The sequence below is a fragment of the Oncorhynchus mykiss genome, chromosome 13 (assembly GCF_057628025.1).
Source record: "Oncorhynchus mykiss isolate SJ-2025 chromosome 13, ASM5762802v1, whole genome shotgun sequence".
Classification (NCBI taxonomy): domain Eukaryota; kingdom Metazoa; phylum Chordata; class Actinopteri; order Salmoniformes; family Salmonidae; genus Oncorhynchus; species Oncorhynchus mykiss.
The window spans coordinates 54,286,745-54,308,817 of NC_143034.1; the positions used below are offsets into that span (position 1 = coordinate 54,286,745).

Sequence of the window (22,073 nt, forward strand, 5' to 3'; positions counted from 1 at the left end):
CATCTCGCTCCTCTCAATATCTGGCTTTTAACTAGATGGGATGCCGCTTTTCTCAGATTTGACTTTTCATAGCAGGTTAGGAGAATTTACGCGAAAGGTTAGGATAATTAACGTAGGATAATTATGTTAAGGTTAGGAAAAGGGTAAGGTTAGCTAAAAAATGTATTTGACAAAAGTTGTAATCCTTCTAGCCATGACCACATATCTGCTTGTGGCTACATCTTTTCGCTGAGTCTACCTTTAATGTTTTAATGTATGAAAAAATTTGACAACACAAAACTTTTTCAATATGGGAAATGTGTGGAACATTTAAAGGGATGTGACACTGGTTTGCTTTTGGCTCATTATTTTCCATTTTCCCAAACAAGCGTTTACTGAGCTTCCGAGTAAATAACAAACAAACGCGGGCACAGTCAGCAGTACTGTCTCAAGGATGGATTAAAATGAATTCCTTTATCGTAACAGTACTTCCCGCCACCGCACGATGTCGCTGCTTGCGTGTAATTTACTGAAGTTTGGCGGGACGACTATCGTTAAATTTGAGGCAAATCTGATTCCAACGTATCCTACAGATGTACTTCAATAATACGGTTAAGGCTGAGATGAAACCTGTTGGATTGGCACTTTTGTGAGATTCAATGTAAACGTTTTTTTGTATTATTATTTACAGGTGGTAACTTGAGAAGAACACTGAAGTTAGTCATTGGACCTGCCAGCTATGTGATCTTTGAATAATTCAAACAAGAAGAAAAAACATCCTAATATCATTGTTGTTTTAATAAGATGATGTAATAAGCTGAATACAAACATATTTCAAATACATTTGAGGGGAGGTATATTTATAATTTATTGTTACACACCAGTGGATGTCGTTGTTCTCTCTTTTAGCTCTGCGAGCATCTCCATATGACCTCAAGCTCTGCTGGATAACAGGGTCTCACTTCTCTGTTCAAACAGTGAGAGCGTCAGAAAGGGAATGGGACAGACAAGAGACAGAGGTAGACAGAGGTGTGACTGAGTGGAAGACAGAGTCAGGGAAGCTAATAGCGAGCTGGTCCTCCAATGTATGTCTAGAAACCCAGAAAAGGCAAACTAGCGGTAGATTTTCGTGCGTAAAAAAAGAGAGTAGGCTGCCCTCTATATTCTTAAGTTTTACAACACTTCTCTTCCAGGCTGAACAGTTATTCGGAGGTAGTGTCCTCTGTGGAGTTTTATTTGTCTCGTAAGATGATTTCATTCACATACATGTGCATGACTGTTTGTGTTTCATCTGTTTATGTGTGGAGAACAAAACACAGAAATGTACATAGGCTATTGATTTAATATTAACATGTATGAATGGTATTCTGCTTGTTTGTCTTCACCATGGATACTTTCAGATGTAGGCTAAATAGCATTTAAATATAGATGGTCACACACACACACACACACACACACACACATATATATATATATAAATATATATATATATATATTATTGGCTATTCATTGTGCAATGCATGATATGATAATGTTCCTCTAGATCTATGTAACAAACATCTTAAATATGTCTCTTTTTCTACGACTACATTTCAGCACAAGTGACACTAAAGAGCACGGATTACAATGATAAGGATTTTAGAGGTTTGGGTCACCTCGGTGGCCATTTCTCTGCTGGTTAAGGGGGCTCTTGGAGGTTATGGGATGAGTATGTTTGCTGCCCAGTCGTCCCCTCCAGACCCATGCTATGATGAGAACGGCAACCCCCGGAGGTGCATCCCCGATTTCGTCAACTCTGCTTTCGGGAAGGACGTGCGCGTCTCCAGCACCTGTGGAACCCCAGCCTCAAGGTACTGCGTCGTGACCGAGAAGGGTGAGGAGAGGACTAGGGATTGCCACACCTGCGATCCAGGGGACCCAAAGAAAACTCATCCACCTGCGTATTTAACTGATTTGAACAACCCTCATAACCTCACCTGCTGGCAGTCAGAAAACTATGTCCAGTATCCTCAGAACGTCACGTTCACTTTGTCATTGGGTAAAAAATTTGAGGTCACATATGTGAGCTTGCAGTTCTGTTCACCCCGACCCGAATCTATGGCTATCTTTAAGTCCATGGACTATGGCAAATCCTGGGTTCCTTTCCAATTCTACTCTACCCAGTGTAAGAAGATGTATAACAAGCAGAATAAGGCGGCAATTACCAAGCAGAACGAACAAGAGGCGATTTGCACAGATTCTCACACGGACATGCACCCGCTGACAGGTGGGCTCATTGCGTTCAGCACCTTGGATGGCAGACCCTCGGCGCACGACTTCGACAACTCTCCTGTGCTGCAGGACTGGGTGACAGCCACCGACATCAAGGTTACGTTCAGCCGACTGCACACGTTTGGGGATGAGAACGAGGACGACTCGGAGCTGGCTAGAGATTCCTACTTTTACGCGGTATCAGACCTGCAGGTTGGCGGGCGGTGCAAGTGCAACGGTCACGCTTCAAAGTGCGTTAAAGAAAGGGAAGGAAACCTGGTATGCGAGTGCAAGCACAACACCGCGGGGCCGGAGTGTGACAGGTGCAAACCTTTCCATTATGACCGTCCTTGGCAGCGCGCAACCGCAAGAGAGGCAAACGAATGTGTTGGTAAGTCAGCTATTTACCTTAATAACTCAAAGTTTTGCGCTATAACGTATTTTTTCGAGATTTAAATGTACTTTCTAAATTGCAAGACTCATAATGATCTAAAGTATTTTGTGTGATTGCGCAGGTTTCTCATTATGCCTAGAAAAACGCATTTTACGCATAGTCTAACGCAGACCTGATTTGTTCATTATTCCGTTTCTTCAATTCAAATTCAATTTAAGCATCTCACATTGATCCAATATGAATTAGGCTTTGTAAACCACCGATTGTTTTGGCTAATTCGTTTGATTTAAATCGTTTAATTGTGTCAAATAAAACTGCATTCGTAAATTACACCAGTAAATTAATTACCCTGTTAAAATATGCCCTATTTGATAACGAATCAAAATGGCAAAACCACAGTAATTGTGAGGAGGGGATTTTATTTAGGTGTATCAACCAATTTGAAAAAAGTCAGCATAATGTATATCAAATGTTGTCGCCTACAACCATCTTATTGTGTTAATGTAAAAAAAATGGATTTTGTTAAAAATTATTTAATTATATGCTTTGAATTTAATAAAGTGAGGCCTGGTCCGTGTTTCAAACTTTGTTTTTATAACTCAAACCACCATACAAAAATGGAATGGCATAGTTAGTTTAATTTACAAACAGTTACCCACATAAAACCAAACGCTGATTAGCTACACATTGCAATGATTTATGCAAAACGTAAATCAAAACCAAAATACAGATTTTTGAAAACATGTAACCACAATGTGTTGGCCTAATTACATTTTTAAAAACGTTGTTTTGTGATATAATATGTTACACTCATGTGCACTGTAATACTCATCAACTTTTGACTAGCCTTGAATTAATCAACATTTAAATCTCCTCCTTTATCTTCATCCTCCTTTAAAAGTAATGGACAATGTTCAATTCATGAATTGAATAGTATTTCATCTCCTGAATTGACTGAGTTGACACCAACCATGCCAATGACATGTTTGGATTGTTTAGAACAACTCATCATAGATATAAGTATGTAACCACACAAATCATTGGAGAGTAAAATTGTTAGATATTGATATCAACAAATGGAAATACCCCCCCCCCCCCCCCCCCCCCCAAAACAAAAAACATGTCATTTTTTTTAACATGTCATCTTTGCACACTATCCATTTTGCATTTTGGAGGACATGAAAAACACATGATTACTGTGTAGTCTAAATGCTTTAACTAGGTTTATATTTTACTCTCAGAAATTATCCCTGAAAGAAAAGGCAAGAAATTAGTTTCCCCAAATGAAGTGCGGGTGCCCAAGTGCCTAATTGCAGTATGAGCAGCGTTTCCGACTGTAGTAGCAGTTCAATAGGAGGGAAACGTAGCTGCTGCAGAGATAGACCGCAGAGTTATGTTGTGTTTCCGACTGTAGTAGCAGTTCAATAGGAGGGAAACGTAGCTGCTGCAGAGATAGACCGCAGAGTTATGTTGTGTTTCCGACTGTAGTAGCAGTTCAATAGGAGGGAAACGTAGCTGCTGCAGAGATAGACCGCAGAGTTATGTTGTGTTTCCGACTGTAGTAGCAGTTCAATAGGAGGGAAACGTAGCTGCTGCAGAGATAGACCGCAGAGGCATGTTGTGTTTCCGACTGTAGTAGCAGTTCAATAGGAGGGAAACGTAGCTGCTGCAGAGATAGACCGCAGAGTTATGTTGTGTTTCCGACTGTAGTAGCAGTTCAATAGGAGGGAAATGTAGCTGCTGCAGAGATAGACCGCAGAGGCATGTTGTGTTTCCGTAAGCAGGTGCTTTTACCAGATTGGATGGGCGATTAAGCTGGTTTTATTGGCATTTTTGGCACATAGAAAATAAACTGCCACTTTGGGCCAAGTCAACTATTCAGAGAGGGACAAAACATGAGGTACTTTGAAACCAGAACTAAGTTTAATTCCATCAATAGAGTATATTTTTCAACAGATCTGGGTGCTTGTATCAACAGTACCACACAGCATATACACAGAACCACACAGAACAAACCTCATCTACAGTGAAACAAAACCTGGAAAAGAAACAAGTTCTGACACTGCCATTGTTTGTTCAATGACACAGAACAAGTGAACAAGTTGTTCCCCTTGCCCTCTGCATTTTGCCTGTGCAAGGCCAGCATGTCAGTGTGTTTTACTAAAACAAAAGGTTGTCACTTGTGGCATCCATCATGCTGTCAGTATGAGGCCCCTTTCACCACCTCACTTTCTTTGTCAGCAGTGTCATTAGATAAAGCGCCAGAACAGGCAGAATAAGCATGCAGTCCAAGGGAAGGGAAGGGAATAATAAGGGTGGCTTGACACCTCGTTGTGTGGAATGGGCGAGGGAGGCTGTTATTCACTGGGCTACAGCCCAGCTCAGTGGTCTGGCTAAAGGGGCTCAGAATGGCTGCTGCTAATGATCTTTCTGGGATTCCGGTTGGCCCCTGATTTTTGAGTACTATCAGAAAGACAGAGAGAGAGGTTGAAAGACAGAGAGAGAAGTGGAGAGACAGAGAAGTTGAGAGAGAAGTGGAGAGACAGAGAGAGAGGTGGAGAGAGAGAGAGAGAGAGAGAGATGGAGAGAGAGATGGAGAGAGAGAAGTAGAGACAGAGAGAAGTGGAGAGAGAGGTGGAGAGAGAGATGGGGAGAGAGAGAAGTGGAGAGACAGAGGGAAGTGGAGAGAGAGATAGGTGGAGAGAAAGAGCTAAGTGGGGAGACAGAAATTGAGGTGGAGAGACAGCGATAAGTGGGGAGACAGAAAGAGGTGGAGAGACAGAGAGAAGTGGGTAGACAGAAAGAGGTGGAGAGACAGAGAGAGGTGGAGAGACAGAGAAAAGTGGAGAGACAGAGAGAGGTGGAGAGACAGAGAAAAGTGGAGAGACAGAGAAAAGTGGAGAGACAGAGAGAAGTGGAGAGACAGAGAGAGAGGTGGAGAGACAGAGAGAAGTGGAGAGACAGAAAGAAGTGGAGAGACAGAGAGAGGTGGAGAGACAGAGAGAAGTGGAGAGAGAGAGAAGTGGAGAGACAGAGAGAGGTGGAGAGACAGAGAGAAGTGGAGAGACAGAAAGAGAGGTGGAGAGAGAGAGTGAGGTGGAGGGAGAGAAGTGGAGAGACAGAGAGAGAGCTAGATAGATAGACAGACAGTGATGGAGAGACAGAGAGATGGAGAGAGAGAGGTGTAAAGAGAGAAGTGGAGAGAAAGAGAGAGATGTGGATATGGGTGAGTAGTTGGCTACACTGCAGGTGCTGCACTGCGGAAGTAAAACAATATCCATTTCCCATGTGGCTTTGCATGCGGGGAGGCCATCATATTTAGTGGAAATGCATTCTTATTGGTAGCCGTTACCCTCTCATTGCATTCCCATCCAATGATGTGGCATGCAAAGCAAGTTAGTTCATTTAAACCAAATTAAAATCTTCCTGATTTGATTTGCCTTTCATTTTGCGTCTTAGATGCTATGAGAAAATACATCTCCATGATCAGCTTAATCTGTTGCCACCACACCCCCAAAGGCCAGTGATTGGTTTATCATTGAAGAGATAAAGGCAGGAGATAAATACACACAGAGAATTGGCTCCTCCCCTGACCATCAGGTTTTCTCTTCCAGAAGAGGCACATCTCTTAAATTCACCCCAGCTGCTTTGTATTCCAACCATGCACAGCGTAGCATTGACCCTTTCGCGTCAGACCTACTCACCTCACTTCGTTGACTGATGGGGTGTGAAGGAAACTGTGGGAAAGACTTGCCTGCCAAGTGGCTTTTGAGGCTAGTTGAAAATGGTAGCCTTAGTCACTCATACGTGTAATTTTGCACTTGTTCAATTTGAACTTTGTTTCGAACAGAGGTTAAATGCAACACTATTATTTCATTGAGATGGGGCTTTGACCTTACCGGGCTTTTACAGTTGTGGAGCATTTGTGCATCCAAGCCTAGTTATTGAGTTCATGTTCTCCACTTTATTGTATGTTATAGACTTTTGGCCCACTGATGTAGAGGGAGAGTTGGAAAGTTCCTGCCAAGGCCTGGTAATTCAGCATGCCCTTCTTTTCTCTCTGAGCTGGGATTCTCTGGCAGAGGGGTAGTATCAGTCACTTGCCACTGGCTCCTCTGCCATGTTTGACCTGTTGCCTTACACAGATCTCTGCATGTGTCTAACCCCCCTAAACTATCAACATATCAAAGAGCCTGTCACAAAGAACCAGAGAGAGAAAGCAATTGAAAAGAAACTGTCCAACCCCCTGGTTTATAGTACATACTGTATTACAAAAGTGAATTTACATGTAGATTGAAAGAGGATACAAACGACGCATGGCGTGCACCTGTATTCCCTTTTTGACAAACCTATGAAACAGCCACACTCTCTCACAAGATGCTCTTTCCCCCTCTAATTGTTATCAGCATGTTTTGTACGCTGTTGAAAGTATTTGGCAGCTATCGAACAGAAACAGAAGTCATTCTTGGTTTGGACTGACACGTCTACCACCTACAGGGATGTTGAATTAGATGGGATTATATCAATATCCCACAGGCTCTCCTCCCGGGCGGTCCAGCACATACTTGTGTTGGACCAACACTAAAAATAGCCTCAAAGTGTGCTGAATCTTTATGTGAGCTCTTAAATCACCCCGAAAGCCCACTGGATTGCATTCACAATGTCTCAAAAGGAAACAGTTTAGAGAGAGCATTTTTAAAGTAGAAGTTCATGTTCTACTGCCGAGGTTGTTCAGTCAAAAGACCCTGTTATAGAACACAGAGCTTTGTTTAAACTGTGATATCTCTGGTTGAGCTATCCCACCTGTCTGGTAAAAAGTGAAGAGGAGACAGGCTCTAACAAATCCCAGACCTCTGCTTTGACCGCATGTTGACGAGGCCTTCACTACGTGTGCAGCAGCTCAGTGAGTCTCTCTGCAGGCCTGTTCTTTCTCCATGTGGCTGACTGGGACCATTGACATTGACAGCTCAGTTCTTTCTCCATGTGGCTGACTAGGACCATTGACATTGTTTCTGCTGACTCCAGTCCGGCTGTCTTCCCCTGGGCTGCCAGGCTGGGTCGAGGCCGGGGCTGCCCACCATCTGGGTCTCATTCCGCTTCCTTTGTAGCCCATGTGACAGGAAAAATAACTTATTGAAAAGATGATGTCATAGATGTTCTTGTAGAGGAACTCTTCGGCCCCAAGCAGCCATCATCTACTGCCAGGGGTTAGGTCCATCTGGATTTGGTGACCTGTTTGTAGGTTTTGATTTTTCAAGTTATTAATCCCTATTTTGAATAGTTTTATATGATTGTTATTTCTAATATGTTAATAACCTTTATTTTGTCTGTTTTAACAAATACTTTGTTGGTTAAGGAATATAGCACATTAAGTGAAAGTATATTGGAGCAAATAACCACTGAAATGCTTTCACTTTATTGAATTACTTGTTTTGTATGGATAGTTACTTGTTTTGTATGGATAGTTACTTGTTTTGTATGGATAGTTACTTGTTTTGTATGGATAGTTACTTGTTTTGTATGGATAGTTACTTGTTTTGTATGGATCATTACTTGTTTTGTATGAATAGTTATTTGTTTTGTATGGATAGTTACTTGTTTTGTATGGATAATTACTTGTTTTGTATGGATAGTTACTCGTTTTGTATGGATAATTACTCGTTTTGTATGGATAGTTACTCGTTTTGTATGGATAGTTACTCGTTTTGTATGGATAGTTACTTGTTTTCATAGAATACAGTGTATATTCGTGAACACAACTATCAAAGAAAGGTCTCATGGGCTGAAAGAATGCACCATTCAATGGGTACCAAGCAACAGGAAATTTGCCATGCAGACCTAAATTTGCCATGCAGACCTTTAAATAAATGTTTTTTGAATGAAAGAGAAAAATAACCAATAAAATAAAACAAGTACAGTGGGGCAAAAAAGTATTTAGTCAGCCACCAATTGTGCAAGTTCTCCCACTTAAAAAGATGAGAGAGGCCTATAATTTTCATCATAGGTACACTTCAACTATGACAGACAAAATGAGAAAAAAAATGGCTTTTTTGTTTGTAGGTGACCAAATACTTATTTTCCACCATAATTTGCAAATAAATTCATAAAAAATCCTACAATGTGATTTCCTGGATTTTTTCCTCATTTTGTCTGTCATAGTTGAAGTGTACCTATGATTAAAATGACAGGCCTCTCTCATCTTTTTAAGTGGGAGAACTTGCACAATTGGTGGCTGACTAAATACTTTTTTGCCCCAGTGTACATGCAGGAGAGCTTTTTGAGCAGTTAATCGGAAGCAGGTGGGTTGCAGCCAGGTCAGTATTGGGAGTCTCTCAACAGACAGATGAAAACTCAGACACCTTTAAACGCCCCACTGGGAATAGAAGGTCAGTTAGACTGCACTTAGACTAAAATCATATCATTAGGCCCATGTGAAACCATGAGTATAGAGCACAGTGCCAGGGGGGAAATATGTACATTGTTTGGCCTTTGTGATTCTTTAAGGAAAAATTATGGTCTGCGCGTTTGTAGAGACACACTGTATATTTTAAAAAACTGTCAAATTTGCAGTCTTAAGAAAAAGAATCTGCGGTCAATATCAGGAGTTCTAAAGGGCCACACGATGGACCTCTATGCTAAAAAGGTAATGAATAGCAGTACATTTGGGCTGTTACTCATTCCAAAACATCCCCAGACTAATTCTGTTCCGTAACTGAAGTGGAAACTACAGTGTATCTCCATATGGTGGGCCTGCAGGACAGTCCTTTTGGCACATCAGCCTGTGTGGCTCTGGTGAGCTGGGAGGTTTCACTGTATACAGGGAGACTAAAAAACAAAGACGTATATTTCTGAGATCTCAAAATCCAAGCTCTGGTGGAATCCAGTGTCCTCTGGGCAAATGCTTCATGTTTCTTGGGATTTTGTTTTGTTGCGCTTATAATTGAAGACAGACATGAACGTAGAGCCAAAGAGGCTTTACTCTGCCTTTTAAGACAATAGAGAAAATATTCTATGGCTATGTTGTGGACGGCGGTTTGGAGAGGTGGCCCTCAACAGTTGGAAGGAAATGGTAGCTTTGGTTTAGGATTCCTTTTCTCTTGACTCTGACGTCAGACGACCATGAGGGGTCATTTCACACTGCATCAGTGTGCCAGAGGACATACAGGTCCAGTCTCTGTTTATCTGGGTGGGCACTCTCCTGTCTTCAGGATCTGAAACAGTCAAGGCATTGTCTAGTGTTACTAATACGTGATAACTGCTGACAAGTGCTGCAATATACTGTACATATCACAGGTCATATTATGAATGCTTGAGGTGCTGTATCACAAGCCAAGAGGACATTGTAGAGACTGTATGATTCAGAGATCTCACAGTGAAAACGGAGACAGGTGGGTCTGGCAACTAAATGGAACAGCTGCACACGTTGCTAATCTGTGACCTCATTGTCTCTATGGGGTAACCATGCTGCGGTACATTAGTGATGCTGGGGGGTGGCTTAAATAAATACAGGTTTAAATATACAAGGGTTCTCAATGGTCAACAGAGGAGAGGGAGCACACAGGTAGAGCTGGGAGTCTGTCTACTATATATCCATCCTGTGTTGGCATATAAACTGTCCACCAGAATAAAATCTGCAGTCTTGTAATTCCAAAGTAGAGAGCAGGGGGATGTGGCGGATGGAGAGGGATTACATAGTGTTACACTGTTTGCTAGATGGTATTATCTTCTAGTGTCTGAAGAGAAGCCGAGGAAGAGATTGCCACTTCTGTCAAAACAAGCAAATATGCAATATTTATATCTGTTGATAACCGTGTGTGATGGAATGAATGTGTATTAGGTTGTTTATCTGTGTGTGTTGTTTGGGTGTATCTGTTGACATAGGCATGGGAACCTGATGTGTGTGAGTGTGTTTGCGTGTTTAACCTACATGGGTTTAACCTCCGCCACCCTCTGCCCGCCTGGGCTGCCACGGCAGTGGCAACAGGACCACCTAGTTTGAGTGTGAGCGCATGGAGCCCCTACGCGGTGCTGGAGCTGGGGAGTCTGGGAATGATTAATGGCCCAGTGAAATGACACGCTCCGCGCACCACCGCTCAGCTACAGACCCCCCACCAGCTCCCCCACTGTGCTGCCACCCAACACAGCCAGTACTGGGACGTTACCACCCCCTGCCCACACACACACACGCACACACACACTTCCCTGTGTAATGGCATGGCTGGTTATCGCAATTACCCTATTACCTCAGCATTGTGAAACTCCCAGTAGAAGCCGAGCTAACGGCTCTTGGGTGATGCCATCCTCCCTGCTGTTATGTGGATACAGGACCTTTTAAACTAATAGACAAAAACAACAAATGGCAGCTAGCTCTATTATGGCTGAACGAAGGCTTGACTCATTAGAATCTGAGACAGTCAGCAGGAGGCTTTTCATTTTCACCATGTAGTTTGCGTCAGAGCTAAGGAGTTTTCCAGCAACTGTTGCTTTTACACCAACAAACTGGACCAACAAGTCGAAGTAAAAATGTTTGACTGATCCATACTGTTGCATGGTAGTGCTGTATCAACACTCAAATCATTTCCGCTGGAAAACGTGTCATCAGATACAGCTAAGCTTGTGTAGCTTCTAATTGTAAAACGTATCTCTGTTCAGTTTACATGTGCAGACTTCAGCAACTCTTCTCGTCCTCCTCATTAAAAAACACTTCTCTCCAGAACGACTTCAGCGACTCTTCTCGTCCTTCTCATTAGAAACTACTTCTCAGAACAACTTCAGCGACTCTTCTCGTCCTCCTCATTAGAAACTACTTCTCAGAACAACTTCAGCGACTCTTCTCGTCGTCCTCATCCAGAACATTGTAAAACAAACAAACAGCAGACCCAATCACCGCCGTGATAAGGAAATGGAGTTGTTCTCACTTTTATTTATTTGTCCAAATAACTTCTGCTTGGGCCTCTCCAAGGGTCTTCAGTACTTTTAAATTGATTTCAGTCACCCCCGACACAACATGTCTTTCTCCTATACCCCAGTGACCAATTCCTTTCTCCGAATAAGGAACCACTTAGTGGATTTAGGGGGAAATCCAGGGGGATAAATAGCAGTAGGATATAATCAGTAGGTCTTGAGGACAATGGCTACCAGACCCCCCTCCTTCCCCACAGAACTGTAAATATCCCAGGGTTCCATCTGCTGCAAGAAGTAAAAACCTGGGGATTCATCAATCGCAATCCTCCTCCTCCTCCTCCTCCTCCTCCTGCTGCTGTGCTGTGTGGAGCAGATCTCTGTTCTGTTGGCTCCTGGAGCATGGAACCCTGCACAGGCAGAGGATTACGCAGCCTTTCATACGTCTTCCAGTGCTGGAGAAGATGGATGAAAACCAGGGAGGCTGTCATATACTCTGGCCAGGGAACCAGCACTTGCCTGGAGTCATGGTCATTCCACACACCCCAAACCCTCAGGCATTACTTCCCTCCACTCCTGCTGGTCCAAACCCACAGGCAGAGATAACATCCTCCCTGCCATGCTGATGTCTTGGGTGATGAACATTGAGTGTACACGTGTGCGTGTTTGTGTGTGGATATCATGTGTGTGCATGGGGTTGGTGAGGTGATGGGGATCATTGGCCCTCTTTTCACAACCCTTTTCTTTATGCAATATGGTTTATTTTCCAAGATATTGAGCTTCGTTTCTTCAGGATTGTGAGTTTGAGATAGGGTATCTGGTTTCCTCACAGACGGGTGGGAAGTGGAATGAGCTAAGAGGCCCAATAACAAACAGAGACCAAAGCCCAAGTTAGATTACGCTGTGATGTAACAATGGCAGAGTCTTGGCTCTTTAACACAATGTTTTGAACTTCAAGAGTGACATTTCCTCAACACGTATCAAACCCAAAATGGTGGACCTGACCCATCCCATCAACAGATGGAGATGATTCAAAGGAGACACGACCATTTTAATGATCTTATAGGTCACAGCAACTTCCAGGCCACAACCTCAATGTCCATGTTCAAATCACAATGAACACAGTGGCCAGTAGCTTCAGAAGGGTTTCCTCTCCGTATCTCAGGGAATTGCATAAATTACACCAAACCCTTAAAGTTAACATGTCGTATACACACTGCATTCCAGTTTAAATTACACCCACAATGATCATTAACTAGCCTTGGTTGACTTTTAAGCTTATTTTATTGTTTCATTCTAGGTTTGGCTTCTCACCTAAGAGCAGTTTCTTTAATGACGCTAAGTTTGTCTTGGTCTCCAATCACTCACAACTGACAGACAAATCAACATAACAAGCCTGTAGCATATAGTGTTACAGTGAAACACATATTGGAACTGTCTGATCTGAATAAGTCATTGTGAACAGCCAGACAGTTCTGTGATATCTTATCTGGAGACAAGTTGATAATTCTGACCTAAGTGAAAGTGGCAGAAATGACAGACATCAATGTGATGTAAGTCTATGTGAAATGTATTGGATTAAACTGGATCTGACAGTGATTTGAACCAGACGGTTAAAACGTAAAGGTTAGATTGGTGTATTTTCTATCTGGCTCAGGACGTAGTTACTGTAGGTTCATTGGGTTCCCTAAGATAACAATACGTTGGCGTGCAGAAGGAGGAACCCTGCCTTTTCCTCTCCAGACCAATTCCATCTCCTGAAAGCCACCTAGCAACCAGAACAAACTTTGGGACTTTGGTGAAATTAGTATGAAATAACACAACTCACAATGACTTCTCAGTGTTTCCACGAAAACAACCATTAACAATTATTCCATAACATTTTCTTTTCTCTCGCCAGAATGGAACTGCTCAGTCCCTTTTCCCAAGGCAAGCTGGGAAAAGTGCTAAAACATTTCCTCATTTATCTCACATTATGAGCTTTCCACCTGTTTTGATTAATAGAGAAAGCTTAACAAGCCATGAAAAGGAAAGCCTCCAACAACACTGGGATAAGGACCTTTAATGATCCTCTGATTATTGAGAAATAAAATGGCTGGCCTGACACAATCGAAAACACAAAACATATTTGAGAGAGATTTTAACATCGGGAGTTTGCGTGGTTATAAATGAGCCCATGGAGAGAAGGGGAGAAAAGCCCAATAAACATGTCAGGGTTACGATGGATCATCGTTTATGATTTACAGCACAGTGAATTTCTGCTCGCTCGCTACCCACCACGGGGGAGACAGTGTGGAGGGCGCGTGTGGCAGAACGCTAAAAAAATCCTCCCCGCGCTGTGGGGAGGATTGGACTGGAGCCCACCGCACCGCAGCCCCTCAAAATCCCAGAGTGCCGGGCCTCCCGGGTGGCGCAGTGGTTAAGGGCGCTGTACTGCAGCGCCAGCTGTGCCATCAGAGTCCTGGGTTCGCGCCCAGGCTCTGTCGTAACCGGCCGCGACCGGGAGGTCCGTGGGGCGACGCACAATTGGCCTAGCGTCGCCCGGGTTAGGGAGGGCTTGGTCGGTAGGGGTGTCCTTGTCTCATCGCGACACCAGCGACTCCTGTGGCGGGCTGGGCGCAGTGTACGCTAGCCAAGGTGGCCAGGTGCACGGTGTTTCCTCCGGCGCATTGGTGCGGCTGGCTTCCGGGTTGGATGTGCGCTGTGTTAAAGAAGCAGCGGCTTGGTTGGTTGTGTATCGGAGGACGTATGACTTTCAACCTTCGTCTCTCCCGAGCCCGTACGGGAGTTGTAGCGATGAGACAAGATAGTAGCTACTACAACAATTGGATACTATGAAATTGGGGAGAAAAAGGGGTAAAATTAAAAAATATTTAAAAAAATCCCAGAGTGCCCAGGGCAGGAGATGTTCACTGCAAGCTTTCCAGTATATCTCCTCTGGTCTGGAGACTGAATGAATGAGAGACTCCCCTCTGACCACACACTTCACCACACCAGAGCCTGTTTACATTCTGATCGCTGACACCTCCAGCCTCAGGACATGGAAGAAGAAGAAAGGTGAAAGGGACCTAAGCCAGGGTATGACAGAGGCTGTGTGTAGATGTTGTATTCATGGATGTGCAGAATTAATTAATCTCCTGATCTGCATTGGCTGTTGTGGACCTTCTTTGCCCCCCTCTATGTCATGCCCACCTCACCACTACCTGAAGTTATTTTCACGCCCAGTAAATTACCCTGACGAAAGGTCCCCACTGTGGAGCTGCTGCATTCCAATAAAGCAGCGTGGAGGCTTGTTAACATCCACCAAGGACAGGGAAATCATGGGGGGAGGAATGGAAGACAATGAAGGATGATGACATCTGCACCAGGAGAGGGTCTCTCCCTGGACCATGACCGCATGGATCTCAGAAGGAAAGTCTCAGAGATGAGATGAGGAGTGGATGAGCTATAATGCCGCACATCTGTTGAACTGCCTGTCTAAAACCTGTGTATCGTCAGCATTGCACTAATCATTTCATGATCTTGACTCAGAAATAGTAAATTAACTAAATTATGTGACTGACCTGTGACCATATATATATATATATATATATATATATATATATGGTCACAGTATATATATATATACAGTGCCTTGCGAAAGTATTCGGCCCCCTTGAACTTTGCGACCTTTTGCCACATTTCAGGCTTCAAACATAAAGATATAAAACTGTATTTTTTTGTGAACAATCAACAACAAGTGGGACACAATCATGAAGTGGAACGACATTTATTGGATATTTCAAACTTTTTTAACAAATCAAAAACTGAAAAATTGGGAGTGCAAAATTATTCAGCCCCTTTACTTTCAGTGCAGCAAACTCTCTCCAGAAGTTCAGTGAGGATCTCTGAATGATCCAATGTTGACCTAAATGACTAATGATGATAAATACAATCCACCTGTGTGTAATCAAGTCTCCGTATAAATGCACCTGCACTGTGATAGTCTCAGAGGTCCGTTAAAAGCGCAGAGAGCATCATGAAGAACAAGGAACACACCAGGCAGGTCCGAGATACTGTTGTGAAGAAGTTTAAAGCCGGATTTGGATACAAAAAGATTTCCCAAGCTTTAAACATCCAAAGGAGCACTGTGCAAGCGATAATATTGAAATGGAAGGAGTATCAGACCACTGCAAATCTACCAAGACCTGGCCGTCCCTCTAAACTTTCAGCTCATACAAGGAGAAGACTGATCAGAGATGCAGCCAAGAGGCCCATGATCACTCTGGATGAACTGCAGAGATCTACAGCTGAGGTGGGAGACTCTGTCCATAGGACAACAATCAGTCGTATATTGCACAAATCTGGCCTTTATGGAAGAGTGGCAAGAAGAAAGCCATTTCTTAAAGATATCCATAAAAAGTGTCGTTTAAAGTTTGCCACAAGCCACCTGGGAGACACACCAAACATGTGGAAGAAGGTGCTCTGGTCAGATGAAACCAAAATTGAACTTTTTGGCAACAATGCAAAACGTTATGTTTGGTGTAAAAGCAACACAGCTGAACACACCATCCCCACTGTCAAACATGGTGGTGGCAGCATCATGGTTTGGGCCTGCTTTTCTTCAGCAGGGACAGGGAAGATGGTTAAAATTGATGGGAAGATGGATGGAGCCAAATACAGGACCATTCTGGAAGAAAACCTGATGGAGTCTGCAAAAGACCTGAGACTGGGACGGAGATTTGTCTTCCAACAAGACAATGATCCAAAACATAAAGCAAAATCTACAATGGAATGGTTCAAAAATAAACATATCCAGGTGTTAGAATGGCCAAGTCAAAGTCCAGACCTGAATCCAATCGAGAATCTGTGGAAAGAACTGAAAACTGCTGTTCACAAATGTTCTCCATCCAACCTCACTGAGCTCGAGCTGTTTTGCAAGGAGGAATGGGAAAAAATGTCAGTCTTTCGATGTGCAAAACTGATAGAGACATACCCCAAGCGACTTACAGCTGTAATCGCAGCAAAAGGTGGCGCTACAAAGTATTAACTTAAGGGGGCTGAATAATTTTGCACGCCCAATTTTTCAGTTTTTGATTTGTTAAAAAAGTTTGAAATATCCAATAAATGTCATTCCACTTCATGATTGTGTCCCACTTGTTGTTGATTGTTCACAAAAAAATACAGTTTTATATCTTTATGTTTGAAGCCTGAAATGTGGCAAAAGGTCGCAAAGTTCAAGGGGGCCGAATACTTTCGCAAGGCACTGTACATATATATATATTGTGCTGCGTTGGGCCTGGTGTAGTGGATGTTGCTATACACATTTAGAGTAATCAAGAAGAACTTGAGCCGTACCTCTCATCAACTGACCATTGTGAAAGTTCAGGAAGAGTGTAAACTTTGCTTATTGAGCTTAGTAAGCAAGGATTTTACATCACCTCTCTCATAAACTCAAAGAAATAAACCTGGGGAAGGAAAGGAACAGCCTCCCTGTCAGTTGGTTTCTTCACTTACACACTGGATGTAATACAGTACAGTTATGAAAATAAACACCTACGCAGACAAAATATAGACAAATAAACCAGAAATTATTTATAAGATGATTACATCACCTATATTTTATTTAACTAGGCAAGTCAGTTAAGAACAAATTCTTATTTACAATGACGGCCTACCCCGGCCAAACCCGGACGATGCTGGGCCAATTGTGCACCGCCCTATGGGACTCCCAATCACGGCCGGTTGCGATTCAGCCTGGAATTGAACCAGGGTCTGCAGTGACGCCCCTAGCACTGAGATGCAGTGCCTTAGACCGCTGCGCCAGCACTGAGGTACATTTCATGCTGGCGTGTTTCCTCACTGGTGCTGTACAGTACATAGGCTAAAGAGGAAATGCACCCCAGACGACCCGTCAAACCGACATCCCCCCCACCCCCCCCATATACACTTGTTTATTTTCTCCCACCGCCCAGCAGCTCATGACACCACAGGATGCTCTGCCACTAGCACGTCAGCCTGATACTTTAATTGGAAATGTTATAGGCCAATGTTTTCCCACATTGACCGCCCAGGCAGCAGCAGAGTTCACATAAGTCACAATTACCCTTAGTGCGGCCGCTAACATCTAATGCACACGCTAAGTCTTAGCGACCTTTATCATTCATAAATAGCTCCCCGGAGGTGATGAGGACTCCTGACCGTGGGGACCTGGAGTGTTTAAATAGAGCGTGACTCATTCAGACCAGAGGCCATGAGAACAGGTCTGTGGATTGGGAGAGTAGCAGTTTGATTGGGCTCTGTTTGATAGCGAGATCATTTCCACTGAGGTGTTCTCCTGCCTGCTCTCGTCCTGTTCCCAGCCCTGTGCAGGCAGGATAAATGGACTGAGATATGTTGCTCATTATATATTATTATTCACAAGACATGGTGTATTATCACTGGCACCACAACTAGTTGTTGAGGGGAGGGAGCAGAGCTCTCTGGCTATTACTGATTGCACAATTATATCATTTTGCTGTTCCATAGTGTCAGGTCTTTTTTTCTTGTAGTTAAGGGTTAAGGGTTGTGATACAAATCAAATCAAATCAAATGTATTTGTATAGCCCTTCGTACATCAGCTGATATCTCAAAGTGCTGTACAGAAACCCAGCCTAAAACCCCAAACAGCAAGCAATGCAGGTGTAGAAGCACGGTGGCTAGGAAAAACTCCCCAGAAAGACCAAAACCTAGGAGGAACCAGGCTATGTGGGGTGGCCAGTGGGGTGGCCAGTTCTCTTCTTGCTGTGCCGGGTGGAGATTATAACAGAACATGGCCAAGATGTTCAAATGTTCATAAATGACCAGCATGGTCAAATAATAATAATCACAGGCAGAACAGTTGAAACTGGAGCAGCAGCACGGCCAGGTGGACTGGGGACAGCAAGGAGTCATCATGCAGGGTAGTCCTGAGGCATGGTCCTAGGGCTCAGGTCCTCCGAGAGAGAGAAAGAAAGAGAGAATTAGAGAGAGCATACTTAAATCCACACAGGACACCAGATAGGACAGGAGAAGTACTCCAGATATAACAAACTGACCCTAGCCCCCGACACATAAACTACTGCAGCATAAATACTGGAGGTTGAGACAGGAGGGGTCAGGAGACACTGTGGCCCCATCCGATGACACCCCCGGACAGGGCCAAACAGGAAGGATATAACCCCACCCACTTTGCCAAAGCACAGCCCCCACACCACTAGAGGGATATCTTCAACCACCAACTTACCATCCTGAGACAAGGCCGAGTATAGCCCACAAAGATCTCCACCACGGCACAACCCAAGGGGGGGCGCCAACCCAGACATGAAGATCACATCAGTGACTCAACCCACTCAAGTGACGTACCCCTCCTAGGGACAGTATGAAAGAGCCCTAGTAAGCCAGTGACTCAGCCCCTGTAATAGGGTTAGAGGCAGAGAATCCCAGTGGAAAGAGGGGAACCGGCCAGGCAGAGACAGCAAGGGCGGTTCGTTGCTCCAGAGCCTTTCCGTTCACCTTCACACTCCTGGGCCAGACTACACTCAATCATATGACCCACTGAAGAGATGAGTCTTCAGTAAAGACTTAAAGGTTGAGACCGAGTTTGCGTCTCTCACATGGGTAGGCAGACCATTCCATAAAAATGGAGCTCTATAGGAGAAAGCCCTGCCTCCAGCTGTTTTCTTAGAAATTCTAGGGACAATTAGGAGGCCTGCGTCTTGTGACCGTAGCGTACGTGTAGGTATGTACGGCAGGACCAAATCAGAGAGATAGGTAGGAGCAAGCTTTGTAGGTTAGCAGTCAAACCTTGAAATCAGCCCTTGCCTTGACAGGAAGCCAGTGTAGGGAGGCTAGCACTGGAGTAATATGATCAAATTTTTTGGTTCTCGTCAGGATTCTAGCAGCCGTATTTAGCACTAACTGAAGTTTATTTAGTGCTTTATCCGGCTTTATACAGATTAGTCTCTGTGGGTTCATGTGTAGATGATGTGCGGTTCCACCTGAGCTATTCTAAAAGGACAAGGCGGCATACCATACAGTAGCTATGCCTTTTTAACTGATAACACGAGCAAAGGAGTACTTGGGAAAGATGGCTGACACAAACATTATCATTGAGATCAACAATGGTTTTTGAGAGGCTTCCAATGAACTCTCAGACAACATGGATTCAACCCCAACTTCTCCATGGTTATGACATCTTGTGTGCAGTAGACTGGCATCGTTTAGGCCAATTAACAACTGGTTTTGACAGTGGCACCAGTCACCACCCATCAAACTGGATACATTAGCATTCACTAATGTTACATTAGATTAGCTAATGTTATGCTCAGAACAGGAGAAACACGGTTTAATTCTGCCTTCGTTCTTAAAGCACGGCTTGGCCTGACATTGGGTGGCTGTTTTTGTTGAGACGCCACGTGCCCGGTCGCCAGGCAACCGCTCTGTTTTACGAGGAGTTACTCACACAAAAGCAGGGGAGGCCTGATTGCTCAGCTAATTGATCTCCGCCAGAGATCACAGAGCTGCGCTCGTAAAAAGAGAGCGCTCCCCATGACATCACTGCGTAGCGAGGCGGAGGGGAGATGCCTTCCCAAACTGCCTCTGTGTGAGAGAGAGCCCACAGGGAGAGAGGGGTAGGGTGTCCCACTGAGATGGGGAGCAGGGAGCGAACACACACACTGCTATTAAACCTGCGTTAGTAGTGGGAAATGGGAGCCCATTAGGGAGGCTTTGTTGTTGCTAAACACGGCCACAGGGGTTGGTGGTGTAAAGGAGATCCTATTAGTCCTCAGGCACACAGTGCTGCTCAACATACTTCACTTCTGACATTTTGCTGCCAGGCCAAAGGGCCTTTACAAAGGAGTTTTCTGGAACATAGAAATTACCAGGCCAAAGGGCCTTTATAAAGGAGTTTTCTGGAACATAGAAATTACCAGGTCAAAGGGCCTTTATAAAGGAGTTTTCTGGAACATAGAAATTACCAGGTCAAAGGGCCTTTATAAAGGAGTTTTCTGGAACATAGAAATTACCAGGTCAAAGGGCCTTTATAAAGGAGTTTTCTGGAACATAGAAATTACCAGGTCAAAGGGCCTTTATAAAGGATTTTTCTGGAACATAGAAATTTGGGCCACTTGATCTAGGATATATAGGACAAGTGTTTTTCAGACTTTCAGTAAAACACAATGTACAGTCATTTAGAGTGCACGTTCTCATTATGGTACACTATCATAGTCAGGGTCTTTCATGGTGTTATAAACATTAAACATTTGTGTTGTACTATACCGCAAAGTTTAGGCAGTCTGATTCTTTTCATGACCATTTAGCGGCTCCTGAAGTTTACGTTTACCTTCAGTAGCAGGTCTTTAACATTCTTCGTGTTGTAATCTCTTGGCAAGAGTGATAGCTTAAAGCTGGAAGGTTATCCTTGGGAGTTTTCCCTATAAGCTTACACTCTGACTTGGTTTAAGGCAAGCAGTTACTGATAAAATCAGCATTTACCTTTCGGAAGACTCAAATGGGCTAAGCGTTTTGACCCATGCATTGGCCTTTGACATAAGAGGATGCTTGGGTCCTTGGGTTGAATGGAAAAGCATCAGAATCAAACACCATTTCATAACACAGAAATACATTTCATTAGCCTGGCTTATCTCTTCCATCTTCCATCTCAGGGCACAAAGTGCACTCTTGTGTGCTTTGGCAGGTCTTTAAAGGTTAAAGGTGAGCTGAGTGATTGATCATCATGTCTCACTCAGTGCTGTCATGATAATCAAGCACAAGCCATAGCCCCCCAGGGATTAGACATGTTGCCACTAATTGGCCATCCTAATGACTTTAGTTTGATAACATCTCTGTAGTAAAATCAGGCCACCTGGGCTCAACTGCTTCCATCATCTCTACCCTTTACGCCAACCATGTCGAAGTGTGAAAAATAATTGTGTTGGTCAATATGCAGTATTTCCAGGAACTGACCATTAACTGTCACTGTGGCAGACCCTCTTGTCCAGTTCTTCCATGTTCTTCATGGATGAGCAATATTTCCATCAATGCCTGTGTGCATTCCTTCTAAAAGAGAGAGCTACTGAATGCCGAGTGTCAGTGGTATGGTGTGAGGGGCCACTAAGGGGGACAATGCAGATGTTGGACCTTCCAGCGTAGAGAGGTCAGAGTTTCCATTCCGTTCCTATAGCTGAGGAAGGAACTGAGACAGGTGCTGCTTCCACTGCAGATGAACCCCAGCCCCAGGGTTGTTCATCACTGCATCCTGTTTAAACCTCCTCCCTCACCGCCTCCAATGTGTGTCTCAATAAAAACAAATCACACATGCTAAAAGACCTCGTGTTGAAACAGTTGTCTGTCTCAACCTGTCAGCTCTGCTCAGACGGAGTCTTTATACGCTCTTTATCTGCACTCTCGCTTGTTTATTTATATGTTAGCATTACGCCGAGGTGACGGGTTGCTATGGAAGAACATCAGGGCCGTTGGCTGAATCAGTCCTCCCATTATGAGAAGGTTCCATTTTTTTTCATACTGTTTCTGTCTTTTCACCCCAGCT

At 43.8% G+C, this 22,073-nt stretch overlaps 1 protein-coding gene across 1 annotated transcript in view; it reads left to right on the forward strand.

The window, feature by feature from the left end:
- Nucleotides 1-928: 928 nt before the first annotated feature.
- LOC110486541 (netrin-1) overlaps nucleotides 929-22,073 on the forward strand; it is a 51,423-nt gene continuing 30,278 nt past the window's right edge. The window contains exons 1-2 of the mRNA XM_021558228.3: nucleotides 929-1,222; nucleotides 1,576-2,620. Coding sequence (XP_021413903.1) covers nucleotides 1,606-2,620 — 1,015 coding nt within the window. The 5' untranslated portion in view covers nucleotides 929-1,222; nucleotides 1,576-1,605. The remainder of the gene's footprint in view (nucleotides 1,223-1,575; nucleotides 2,621-22,073) is intronic.